Source organism: Ovis aries, chromosome 11, assembly GCF_016772045.2.
Source record: "Ovis aries strain OAR_USU_Benz2616 breed Rambouillet chromosome 11, ARS-UI_Ramb_v3.0, whole genome shotgun sequence".
In the NCBI taxonomy this organism is placed as follows: domain Eukaryota; kingdom Metazoa; phylum Chordata; class Mammalia; order Artiodactyla; family Bovidae; genus Ovis; species Ovis aries.
The window spans coordinates 28,135,740-28,148,735 of record NC_056064.1 but is presented as its reverse complement, the minus strand read 5'-3'; the positions used below and the strand labels follow the sequence as shown (position 1 = coordinate 28,148,735).

At 52.5% G+C, this 12,996-nt stretch overlaps 1 protein-coding gene across 10 annotated transcripts in view; it reads left to right on the top strand.

The window, feature by feature from the left end:
• The window catches only part of PIK3R6 (phosphoinositide-3-kinase regulatory subunit 6), a 48,845-nt gene that overhangs the window by 15,033 nt on the left and 20,816 nt on the right, over positions 1 to 12,996 (top strand). For 6 of the 10 annotated variants that reach the window (XR_006061160.2, XM_042255645.2, XM_060395417.1 and 3 more), the window contains 6 exons: positions 3,645 to 3,728; positions 4,297 to 4,388; positions 5,090 to 5,158; positions 5,855 to 5,987; positions 6,128 to 6,197; positions 7,261 to 7,444. Coding sequence is in view for 9 of the 10 variants with exons in the window: in XM_060395417.1 (XP_060251400.1) it covers positions 3,645 to 3,728; positions 4,297 to 4,388; positions 5,090 to 5,158; positions 5,855 to 5,987; positions 6,128 to 6,197; positions 7,261 to 7,444 (632 nt within the window). In the remaining variant the exon portion in view is untranslated. Of the gene's footprint in view, positions 1 to 3,644; positions 3,729 to 4,296; positions 4,389 to 5,089; positions 5,159 to 5,512; positions 5,639 to 5,854; positions 5,988 to 6,127; positions 6,198 to 7,260; positions 7,445 to 12,996 lie in introns of those variants that run through there. The other 4 variants (XM_042255644.2, XM_042255649.2, XM_042255648.2 and 1 more) reach the window with 4 other exon arrangements.

Below are 12,996 nucleotides of genomic sequence, written 5' to 3'. Positions count from 1 at the left end.
ATGTTGGCAGCTAGTTCAATTTTTTTTTCCCCAAAGACACTCTGCAAGCCCAAACAAGACATGTCTGCAAACCAGATGTGGACCAAAGCCTGAGTTTGTTCCGGCTGCCCAGACTTTCGAAAACAGGGTTTATTTAGGGGTTTTCTCCCCGGGCTATTGGCAGAGTTTGTTTTTTTTTTTAAACTTCTCTATTTTTCTCTGAAACATAAAAACATAACTCCCTGTGCAAAACAGCAGGGGAACCTAAGGCTCCAAAGACAAAGGTTTGGCTACCCTTTTAATAAGTGAGGAAAACACAGTTATTAATATCACAGTTTTAAGTCTCTTGTGTGGTCCATGTTGGGGTGGCGGGGAAAAGGAAGAAAGAAGAGATAGAACGTAGCATATTTTTTAAATAACACACCCTGTGCTCAGTCGCTTCAGTCATGTCTGACTCTTTGGGACCCCCCACCCTGCCACATCGACCCCAACCCATGGACTGTAGCCCACCAGGCTCCTTGGAATTTCCCAGGCAAGAACACTGGCGTAGATTGCCATTACCTTCTCCAGGGGATTGTCCCGACCCAGGGATCAAGCCATGGTCTCTTGCATTGCAGGCAGATTCTTTACCACTGAGCCACTGTGGGAAGCTTAACTCATCCTGCGTTAACTCATTCACCTTCATGCCAGGTGAAACTAGGTAGATGGAAGGATGGCTCGGGACAAGCCTTCTTGCCAGGCAAAATAATTTCCTTGCCAGTTTGGGGAGATGCTGCACTGCCCAGCAGAGTGGCCGGGTGGGCTAATGTGGACTGGAACACCTGCCCACTTCCTGCTCGGAGCCCAAAGGAGACTCAGACCTGGACCTGCCCTGGGCAGGGGGGTGAGTGAGAGGCTGGAGGAAAGTGAGAGTATCAGAGATGCTGGGTGACCCCAGACTTGCAAGGGTCCACACAAGAGTCATGGAAAAGTGTGTCCATGACTGTGACAGCATGGGGTGCCTTGACCTAAACAAACTCTGACTCTTGGGCTGCAACCTGCTGGGTTTTTAGATTTGTCCTCTCTATCTACCCTGGTGGCTCAAATGGCAAAGCGCCTGCCATCAATGTGGGAGACCTGGGTTTGATCCCTCGGTCAGGAAGATCCCCTGAAGCAGGGCATGGCTATCCACTCCAGTATGCTTGCCTGGAGAATTCCACTAACAGAGGAGCCTGGTGGGCTACATACAGTCCATGAGGTCTCCAAGAGTCGGACACAACTGAGCACCTAACACTTTCACATTCTCACCTTTGTCCTGCTGCTGCTGCTGCTAAGTCGTTTCAGTTGTGTCTGACTCTGTGCGACCCCATAGATGGCAGCCCACCAGGCTCCCCCATCCCTGGGATTCTCCAGGCAAGAACACTGGAGTGGGTTGCCATTTCCTTCCCAAATGCATGAAAGTGAAAAGTGAAAGTGAAGTCGCTCAGTCATGTCCAACTCTTAGCGACCCCATGAACTGCAGTCCACCAGGCTCCTCCGTCCACGGGATTTTCCAAGCAAGAGTACTGGAGTGGGTCTCCAGTGCCTTCTCCACACCTTTGTCCTACCTACTTTCAAAGGAACCCAAGAAGAATTAAAATATATGTTTGTAAAGCAGGAGCACCCCAAAAGGAGCAAAGGAAAGAAATCGCCATCTCTTGAGATGAGCAGATTTTTGAGGCAGGGCCTCCATGTGGCTGTAAGTTTCCTGACAGCTCAGGCAAAAGCGGAACCTTTTGGGGTGTGTGGTTTGTACTGACAACCAGAGACTGCACCCCTGTCTGTAGAGAAAGCCCCTCGGTTGGAGCGGATTTTAAAGGGGAATTGATGGCACAGGGAGTGTCTGCCGTACTTCCTGTGTTGGTCCTGATCCTCCAAAAAGCAGACGGAGGAGACAAGATTGGACATGCAAGGCTTCATGTGGGGAAACACCTGTGGGATAGAAAACGGACAGGGACCCGGTGAGGGCTGGAGGAGCGGCGCTCAGACTGTGGGACAAGCTCAACACTGAAAGAAGGAGAAAGGAAGGAAGGGCTGGGTGGAAATGTGCTAGACTGACCACGGGCTGAGGAACCCCTGAACCAGTCAACCGTCCACAAAGGTTCCTGAGGACGAGCTGGCTTTAGAATCCCTGCTGCTGTCCGTATTGGCTGGAAAGTGATGGATTTCACACCCCGACAGCCCCAAGCTCCTGGATCCCTTAAACTCCTTGTAGTGGGAGATGAGTTAGGTGCTTTTTCACAGCTACCACGCTTTCCAAATGTCAGTTACCATCTCCAGAGTTTTGCCATGTCAGCACACTGCTGTTAAAGGAAAAAAAAAAAATTATCTTGACGTCTGTTAAAATCCTAACGGGGGCTTCCCTAGTGGCTCAGTGGTAAAGAATCCACCCGCCAGTGCAGGAGACTGGGGTTCAGTTTCTGGTCCGGGAAGATCCCACGTGCCGAGGAGCAACCATGCTTGAGTGTCACAACTACTGAGCCTGCGCTCTGGAGCCCTTGAGTCCGCGTCTCCTGAGCCTGCATGCTGCAAGTACTGAAGCCGCACACCCTAGAGGCCGTGCTCTGCAACCAGAGCTGTGCCCCCTGGTCGCCACAACTGGAGAAAAGCCCACAGCAACAAGGAAGGCCCAGCACAGCCAAAAATAAATAAATAAGTAAAATTATATATGTATTAAAAAAAAACCCTAAGGAAGACTTTATTCAAGATGATTGCAATAGAGGAGGGGCCTGGGGCTCAGCTCTAAACAAGGCACAGAGGTAAGGGGATTTGCAGTCGACAAAGAGAGGGAGAGGTCGGTGGTGGAAAACCACTACGAAAGGACCTCAGGGCCGGGGGATTCTCGATAGACAGTCCTAACAGGACTCTTGCTGGAGGCAGGTTGAGGAGTTACCCATCAAAGGTGGGGAATAGAGAACTGGATCCTGGAGCCGGGGCTTCTCGAACGACTGGCAGCAGGATTCGTTCTAAAACTGGGCTGGGAGGCCAGGGACAGGACAGGGGCTGTGCTGAGAGCCTAGTGGAGAACAAGGCTTCGAGGATCCCGAGTTTGGTCAGGGAGAGAGTCTTTGTCACCTCCTGCCATTTAGCTCATGTATTTCTTTAAGCTTACTTTAAATGTTAGCTTCTTCACACTAGTTGAGGAACTAGTTACATATCTTTTCTCTATATTAAAATCAGTGCAGAATTACTCAGATTTGGGGATCACCTGTATACCACTGAAAAGTGTCTCATGGGACTTCCCTGGCAGTCCAGTGGTTAGGGCCCTGTGCTTCCACTGCAGGGCACAGGGTTTGATCCCTGGTAAGGGAACTACGATCCTGCATGCCTCATGGTGCCACCAAAAAGAAACAAATGGGATTTGTCCCACATATCTCTGGCAGTATATATACCTCGCCCTGAGATACTCTGGTTGTACAAAGAACACAAACATGCTGATCAAAAGGCTGTTTTCCAGCCCTGGCCAGGATGCAGGCTGCCAGCTCTAAGTTGATTGCTTCTGGGCTCCTTCTGAGGCTTGAAGAGGAGGCTAAAGACATTCTCAGGGAAAGAGGAGGTTGGGGGGAAGGTAAGGCTGGGGCAGCTGAGCCTCAGAGCTCCCAGCCTAAAAGCCTCCCCGCCTCCACCCTCTCCACCCCCCACCCCAGATGTGGAGCTGGATCTCCAGCGGAGCGTGCAGGCTGTGCTCCGAGAGCTCAGCACCCAGTCCCCCGCCCTGCAGAGCAACCGAGGTAAGAACCAGCAGTCCTCCATGCACTCTGTTGGCTCCCCCACTACCCCGTCACTGCCCCAGCCAGCTCTGCCCATGCGTTCTCAGGAAAGTGCCCCGACCCGGAGCTCACAGGATGAGGGAGGCTTCCAGCCAAGCCTCCATCCTGCTGGAAGTCCTTGGGACCTGAAAGACCCAGATGCCTTCTCTGCCCGCTGGCTCACCCTCCCAGAGACCGTGGCAGAGCCCATCGGGGGTCTGCCATCCTCTTTCTTAACCACATTCTCCAACTCCCCTTGCAAATATGATTCCCCTGGCACTGCAGGCCCCAAGGACTCCCCGGCACGTGGCTGAGCTCCAGAAGCCACGTGCACACACCTGTCCCCACTAGCATCCCACCTCTGTCCTTTCTGCCCTGGGAATTCACCGCCCACTGGGGTGAAGATCAGAGCTCCCCCATGTGTGAGAAGCCTACCCATGGGCTCAGAGCCTGGCACACAAGGCAGTGGGGGGCAGGGTCAGACCTGGGGCTCTGGGGCTCCAAGTCTCAGGGTCCTGCTCAGCACTGTGCCCACCCTCTCCTGGCCCAGGCATGTGGAGGTGGTCCCTGCACAAGAAGGTTGAGCGGGATCCTGGGAAGAGCCCGGTGCTGGTCCGCATCCTGCTCAGAGAGCTGGAGAAGGTGGGTTCTCACTCAGAGAGCTGGGGAAGGTGGGTTCTCGCTCAGAGAAGGTGGGTGGGTTCTCACTCGCAGACCTGAAGAAGGTAGGTTTTCGGGCTTCCAGGAGGGGATGAGAGGAAGAAGGGCCATGTCTGCCCATCAGCCCCACATTCCCCGCACTCTGGTCTTTTGGTTTCTACCATATTTCTCCCTCTCCTGTACTTTCCTGTGAGCAATAGTATCTGCACATTGATTCCCATTGTTTGACCTGAGTTAACATCTTTCAGAAAGAATCTCTAGAACACCACCATAAATGGAAAACCCATGTCACTCGACAGAAACAAAAAGCTCCTACAAACATAAATGTATGACTGCTAAGAATGGTCAAAGTTACAATCATCCTTCTCACCACCCAGTGCTCTACAGCTGGGAAAGCTGCACTCTAGGGGCCTCCAGGCTGGGGACTCACCTGTCCTTTGCTGCCAGCTGCTGCCCCTCCCCCATGGAGGTCCCTGTTCCCCTCCCCCAATACCTGGGCTCCCGCACCCATGCACCCCCCCACCATCCCTACTGCTCTTCTTCTGCCAGGGCAGGCTCTGGCCCCTTTTTCACACCCCTTGGCCTGGTGGGACACTGCCTTTCACCCCATCTCCCACTGGGATGAAGCAAGGCCCCCCAGCCTCTGGCCCCCTCCATGCCCTGTGCTCTCTCCTGTCTTCCAGGCAGAAAGTGAGGACGCCCGCCACATCATCATTCCCTTGCTGCACACTCTAATGTACGTGCTCACTAAGGTGAGCTGGGCTGAGGGTCTGGGTGGTCGTGGTGACCCCGCAATTGACTGGGCTGGACACCCAGGAGACACCGGGTCTCTGCCTGGGGAGCCTGGAAGAACTACCGCCTGCCCCTGTCTGGCTTCCTCCCTTAGCCCTGTCCTTGCCCTGAGACATGAAGAGATGAAACTGGGGAGGTGGGGGGTAGGGGGTAACCCCAACAGAGCAGAAGGGTTGGGAGGAGAGTTGATTTGCTGGAGGAACAGGATGGGGATGAATTTCCATCTTGATAAATGTGAATGGAGTGTCTTGCATGAGTGCATACTAAGTTGCTTCAGTCGTGTCTGACTCTTTGCAACCCTATGGACTGTAGCCCCCAGGCTCCTCTGTCCATGGGATTCTCCAGGCAAGGATACCTGCGTGGATTGTCATGCCCTCCTCCAGGGGATCTTCCCAACCCAAGGACTGAACCCATGTCTTTTACATCTCCTGCACTGGCAGGTGGATTCTTTGTCACTAGTGCCACTTGGGAAACCTGAATGGGATGTCAACAGGGGACGAGTCTTAGAGACGATGGGAGAAGAAGCTAAAGGTGTAGGCTTGGGAGGGAAGGGCGAGCCCACGTCTCTGGCTCTTCTCCCGTCCCATCAGCCCACCCCAGCCAGGGCCCTTTGCGACCCAGGGCTCTGGGCACCCTGACCCCTCCCTCTCACCCAGGCCACGGGCATCACAGAGGAGCTCCACCGGAGAACATACGCCTTTTGCATGAGGTTGCTGACCCTGCCCGCCCCCTACTGCACGATCGCCCTGGACTGTGCCATCAGGCTGAAAACGGAGACGGCCGTCCCAGGTGAGCACTCCCAGCTCCACCTAAGGTCTCGCCTTCCTCTCAGGATTCCAGGCAGCTCGAAAGCTCCAGCAGCTTCTGGGAAAGTGGGGAACAGGGGCCAGAGACTCAGGGACTGGTTGGCTGAAGCAGTTGCTCTGCAGGGACGCTGTACCAGAGGCTGGTCATTGCCGAGCAGAACCTGACAAGCGAGCTGTACCCCTACCGGGAGAGGTGAGTGGCCCCAGCCAGCGTGCTGCTGCCGGGAGGATGAGCCAGGAGGCTGGACGGAGAGGAGCCCCAGCAGAGCTTCTCATTTGTCCAGCCATGGGGGATGTCCTCCAGGGGGGAAGGGACGTCGTCCTCCAGGGGGAATGGGATGTGTCCTTCCCTGGAAGTCCCGGAGAGCAGTCAGGTCTTTCTTCTTGCCCTGGATTCAGAGCTCCCCCATTTTCACCTGCAGAACGTGGGTGTGAGCCCTGGGCCATGCTGCGGTTCTGTGGCTCCGCCTCCAGCCTGCCCTTGGCTGTGATGTAGCATCAGGCAGCCGGGGGTGGCTCCAGGATTTAAGTAGTTCAGGCCACAGTCACACCATGAGGTCTGGGCTGTGAGTGTAGCCCCTTTTGATAAGATTGAGGACACATCCTTGCTCATGCTGGAGAGAGGAGCTGATGGGGTTGGGGGTGGGGCAGGGGGTGCAGAACCTCCTTCCCGCAGGTACCTCTGCTGACCTGGTACTGAAAGGGGCAGCCTGGGGCTCAGTGTTCATGGACGTGCAGGGAGTGGAAGGGACCCAGAGGACGTGGCATCAGAGAGCCTGGGTGATAGTTGGGTACGGAGGAGAGGGTGGGAGAACTGAGTATGGAGGAAAGGGTGGGTGAGGCTGGTTTTCCGGTATGATGAAGGCAATGAGAGATGGGGCTCACTTAAGGTTTGGAGTTCCAGTTTCAGTGAGAAGGATATACGGTCCCTCCTGGAGGATAGCGGGGTCACTGGGGCACAACGCTGAGGCGGAGAGCGACATTTCAGTTGGAGTTTCCCTAAACAGGAGACTAGAGGTCCCCAGAGGGACCAGGTGCCCCCGGAAGGGCTGTGCCTGCTGTTCCTTGCCACAGTCCCCACCGCTCCCTAGTGTTATCCACCCCTCCCCCCACAGACTTTTGAACTCGAAGCTCCTGTTTTTGGAGGAAGTAAATAACTTGGGGGGAGACTGCAAGGCTCTGAGGGTGCCCCTCCAGTGGCCCTCCTCCCCAGGGTCATCCTCATCAGCCCCTGGCCCCCCCACCTCTGCCCTCAGAGTGTTCCTCTTCGTGGATCCTGAGCTGGTGTCTCCCTCCGTGTGCAGTGCCCTGCTGCTGGAGATCGAGGCGGCCCAGGGGCAGCAGACACCGGAGGCCTGCATGCGCCACGTGATCTCCCACGCCCTGCAGGCGGCGCTGGGGGCAGCCTGCCACGCAGGCGCGCTGCAAAGGAAGCTGCTGGTAAGGTCACTGCCCTGCTCACCCACATCCGTTCTCCTCTGTCCATACCACCTTTCACCCCTTAAGCCAAAGATAAATACACATTCACTAAGGAAAATTGGGGAGAAAAATGCAGATGAGCCGAGAGAAAAAATAAAAATCACTTGCACCCCTCTACTCAGTCATGTTAGCAATTAACATTCGGTATATTTCATGAATAATACTGATGGTGGCCATCACAAAAACCACTGTTTTTGTTTTCAAAAAACATTTATTTATTTATTTGGCTGCATTGGATCTCAGCTGCAGCACACAGGATCTTTTAGTTGGGGTATGTGGGATCTAGTTCCCTGACCAGGGATGGAACCCAGGCTCCCTGATCTGGGAGCAAAAGAGTCTTAGCCACTGGCCCACCAAGGGAATCCCAGAACAAGTTTTTTGAACGTCTCTTGGGTTCCTGGTACCATGTTAGACGTTTTGCATGTATCACCTTAAAATACCACTGCGCTGTGAAATGGGTGTACTTATCAAAACAAAGGCACAGAGAAGCCGATCACCTACCTGTGGTGACACAGATAAGAAGTGGCTATGCCTGGATGTGAACCCAGGTCTATCTGACTTCAAGCCTGTGTTTAGTTTCCGTCCAGCCCCACCCCTCCCCCATCCTTTTTAACACTGAAATGTGCCATATGGAAATATTTTCCTTGGAAAGCTATGCTTCTAACAGGGCAGAGAATTCTCTCTCGTGAACATGCCGTCATTCCTTTAACTCGCTTAACTAGTCCCTTGTTCCTCTTGTGGGCATTTAGTTTGTTTCCTAGCTTTCCTTTCTGACTCTGCATCTGGTAAAGAATCCGCCTGCAATGCAGGAGACCTCAGTTCGATTCCTGGGTCGGGAAGATCCCCTGGAGGAGAGACAGGCTACCCACTCCAGTATTCTTGGGCTTCCCTTGTGGCTCAGTTGGTAAAGAATCCACCTGCAATGGGGGAGACCAGGGTTCAATCCCTGGGTTGGGAAGATCCCCTGGAAAAGGGAAAGGCTTACCCACTCCAGTATTCTGTCCTGGAGACTTCCATGGAGTCGCAAAGAGTCAGACACGACTGAGCCACTTTACTTTCACTTTTCACTAGCTTTTCTCTCTGACTCAGCCTCAGTCCCTATCCACAGCCAAGACCACAGCAGTTAGAGGTTCTCTGGCTGGGGTGGCCCCAGGTGCTGGATTTCTTGGGCAGGGGAGGATGCCAGAAGGGCCAGTTGGAGTCTGCATGGGGTGGGGCAAGGTGGCAGCCCTGGGGAAGGTGGGTTGACGGGTGGCTCTGTGGTGTGGTGCTGCCGCTGCAGGAGGAGCTGGCTCCAGAAGAGAGGTTGCCTCTTCTGGAGGGGTCCATGATCCTCTGCTTGCCCTGCCCCAGGAAGTGGGTGTCTGTTCTTTCTTTGCCCATCAAAACACACTGGAGGCATTACTCTTCCTCCTCTTGTATTCCATTCTCCGTATCCTGAGCCCTACATCTTGGATCCTTCCTTTGATGTGTGTCTTTTGTGTTTCACTGTTCAGTCGCTCAGTCATGTCTGACTCTTTGCAAACTGATGGCCTGCAGCACACCAGGCCTCCCTGTCCATCACCAACTCCCAGAGCTTGCTCAAACTCATGTCCTTCGAGTTGGTGATGCCATCCAATCATCTCATCCTCTGTTGTCCCCTTTTCCTCCTGCCTTCAGTCTTTCCCAGTATCGGAGTCTGTTCCAAGGAGTCAGCTCTTCACATCACGTGGCCAAAGTATTGGAGTTTCAGCTTCAACATCAGTCCTTCCAATGAATAATCAGTGTTGATTGCTTCCGGATTGACTGCTTTGATCTCCTTGCAGTCCGAGAGACTCTCATGAGTCTTCTCCAATACCATAGTTCAAAAGTATCCATTCTTCAGCACTCAGCTTTCTTTATGGTTCAACTCTCATATCCATACATGATTACTGGAAAAAACCATAGCTTTGACTAGACAGACCTTTGTTGGTAAAGTAATGTCTGTGCTTTTTAGTATGCTGTCTCGGTTGGTCATAGCTTTTCTTCCAAGGAGCAAGTGTCTTTTAATGTAGTAGCTGTAGTCACCATCTGCAGTGATTTTGGAGCCCCCCAAAATAAAGTCTGTCACTGCTTCCACTGTTTCCCCATCTTTTTTCCATGAAGTAATGGGACAAGATGCCATGATCTTAGTTTTCTGAATGTTGAGTTTTAAGCCAACTTTTTCACTCTCCTCTTTCATTTTCATCAAGACGCTCTTTAGTTCTTCTTCACATTCTGCCATAAGGGTGGTGTCATCTGCATATCTGAGGTTATTTATATTTCTCCTGGCAAACTTGATTCCAGCTTGTGCTTCATCCAGCTTGGCATTTCTCATGATGTATTCTGTATATAAGTTAAATAAGCAGGGTGACAATATACAGACTTGACGTACTCCTTTCCCAATTTGGAACCAGTCTGTTGTTCCATGTCCGGTTCTAACTGTTGCTTCTTGACCTGCATACAGATTTCTCAGGAGGCAGATCAGGTGGTCTGGTATTCCTATCTCTTTCAGAATTTTCCACAGTTTGTTGTGATCCACACAGTCAAAGGCTTTAGCATAGTCAATGAAAGAGAAGTAGATGTTTTTTCTGGAATTCTCTTTCTTTTTCTATGACCCAGAGGATGTTGGCAATTTGATCTCTGGTTCCTCTGCCTTTTCTAAATCCAGCTTGAACATCTGGAAGTTCTCGGTTTGCATACTGTTGAAGCCTGGCTTGGAGAATTTTGAGCATTACTACACTAGCGTGTGAGATGAGTTCAGTTGTGTGGTCATTTGAACATTCTTTGGCATTGCTTTTCTTTGGGATTGGAATGAAAACTGACCTTTGCCAGTCCTGTGGCCACTGATGAGTTTTCCAAATTTGCTGGCATATTGAGTGCAGCACTTTCACAGCATCACCTTTTAAGATTTGACATAAACCTTAAACTGTGTCAGTTGTTTTCTGTCATATCTTTTCTCTAAAAGCACCATCCACCCCATTCCTTTGTGCTTGCCCACCTGCTTGGACCTGCTGAGGGTTCCCGACTCACTCCTCCCACCTCACCATCCTGGACGTCTCTCTTTCCATAACAGTCCTTTTGGGGGTTCACTGCACACAGCCACATGATGGAGGAATGCCCCCCCAACATGTACCTAAGCCCCAGATTTATTTATTTAGCTGTCTGGATTTTAGTTGTGGCATATGGGATCTACTTCCCTGGCCAGAGACTGAACCCAGAACCCCTGCTTTGGGAGCAGGGAATCTTAGCCACGAGACCACCAGGAAAGTCTCCCCAGGCTGGTTTTAGCACAGACACCTAAGGCGCCTCCTGCGGGCTGCTGTCCTCTCTCCCTGCACTCGGCTGTGGCTCCTGGGGAGAGAGGAGGGAACTCTGACCAGCCTTCCTGACCAGAGCTCGTGGGCTGACCCGGCGCCCCCGTGCGGCCACCTGCGACTCTGCAGATGGTTTCTGGCCACCAAACAGGCTGTGGTCAAGTCGCCATTTTGACACAACAATGTCAGCTATGTCAGTGTTGCAGGAAGCGGGATCCCTTCCAGGGTCCAAGAGTGGACTCTTGTCCAACGCTGGGAAATGAGTAGTCCAAGGAGACACACATGCTTACCAAGCAAGAGACTATTGGGAAGGCGCCAGGTGGAGAGCAGTAGCGTAAGGGAACCCAGGAGGACTGCTCTGCCATGTGGCTCGCAGTCTCAGGTTTTGTGGTGAGGAGTTAGTTTTGGGATTGCCTCTGGCCAGTCAGCTTGCTTGGCCCATGGTCTGACTCGGGTCCTTCCTGGTGGCACATGCATCTCTCAGCCAAGATGGACCCCAGTGCAAAGGATTCTGGGAGGCTGGTTGTCTCCACCCTGTTGTGGGTCCTCTCCCGAATTCTCCCGGTTAGTTTTATTGGAGCCTCTTGCTATGAGACCACTTAGGCAAGCACTTCTCATCCTGCCTAGCCAAGGTGGGTTGTGTCAGCCAATGGTTCCCTAACATAAGAACATTGGCTTTTGTTTCTCAGTGGTACAGGCAATAGAGCATCTCAGGCCTCACTCCATCCCTGAATCAGATGCGCCTGGAGTTCAGGGGAAAATTGGCTTAGCAGTGAGGCTGGGCAGAGTTTGAGGGCATCAGGATGGGGAAGGATTGGGAGGTGCCTGGTCAAGAATGGAGTGGGGTTCAGAGCTGGAATTAAAGGGTACCTGCACTATTTTGCTGCAGAAAAAAAAAATGCTGAAAATGAAAGCTGTATTTTTTTTAAAGCACAGTCAGCCTGTTATGCGCTCTCCCTCACTTTATCTGAGTGTCCATTTTAGGGAATAGAGAGTGGGGGGAGGGGCCAAAGAAGTATCAGGAGAGACAAAGGAACTGCACCATCTGTCTGAAGTTAGAGACCCTGAGAAGCTTGGAGTTAAGGGGTCCTCAAGGACCCCTGGCACCCCCCGCCCATTCTGGGTGCACCCAAACAGAGGCCTGGCCTGGGGCGGCACACTCCCTGAGACCCCAGCCTCCTTACCTGGAATTCTGCTCCTGGGGAAGCTGTAGGGATCCCATGTCCAGTCATACCTGCCGGCTGGAGGACAAGTGGGGCGTGAGAGAGGTGGCCCAGCCAACCACGGTCTGGTGGCTAGGCCATATCTGGCCAGCAGACCACATCCTGTCTGCGAAGGGCCTGGTCCAACCCTCAGGTAGGGAGTGGGGGAAGTAGACTGGCCTCCCCGCATGCCACAGAATCAGCTGACAAGGCCTCGAGGCTTGAAGGTCAGCTTGGGACGACAGTACCGTGTTCTGCCTGCTGGAGGTGGGTGTCCAGGTGGGGCTGCCCCGCGGCAGGTATCCACAAGGCTCGATCCTTCACTTCCTTTAAGCCTTCACTCAGAAGCCACTGTTCACTGAGGCTCCTCTAGTCACACTATCTAAAACTTCAGCCCCTCCCCCAAATTTCACATCCACTCCCTGTTTTATTCTCTTTTCATTACTGTTATTTATGATACTGTACATTTCACTAATCTTGTTTATTATTTCCCCACCCCCACTCATGCACACATACAAAGAGATGCACTATAATATAAGCTGGGCTTCCCACGTGGCTCAGATGGTAAAGAATAAGCCTGCAATGCAGGAGACTCAGGTTCGATCCCTGGGTTGAGAGGATCCCATAGAAAAGGAAATGGCAGCCCACTCCAGTCTTGCCTGGAAAATTCCATAGACAGAGGAGCCTGGCTGGCTACACAGTCCATGGGGTAACAAAGAGTTGGACACAACCGAGAGACTAACACTTTCGCTATAAGCTTTCACTTTCAATATAAGCTACATGGAGATAGGAATTTTTAAAATATTTGTTTGGCTGTACTGGGTCTTAGCTGCCACAAATGGGATCTAGTTCTCTGACCAGGGATTTTGAGAGCTGTTTTGAGAGCTTGGAGTCTTAGCCACTGGACCACCAGGCAAGTCCCCAAGACAGGAATTTTTATCTGTTTTGTTTACTGCTGTACCCTGGAACCTAGAACAGTGCCTGGCACCTAGGAGGT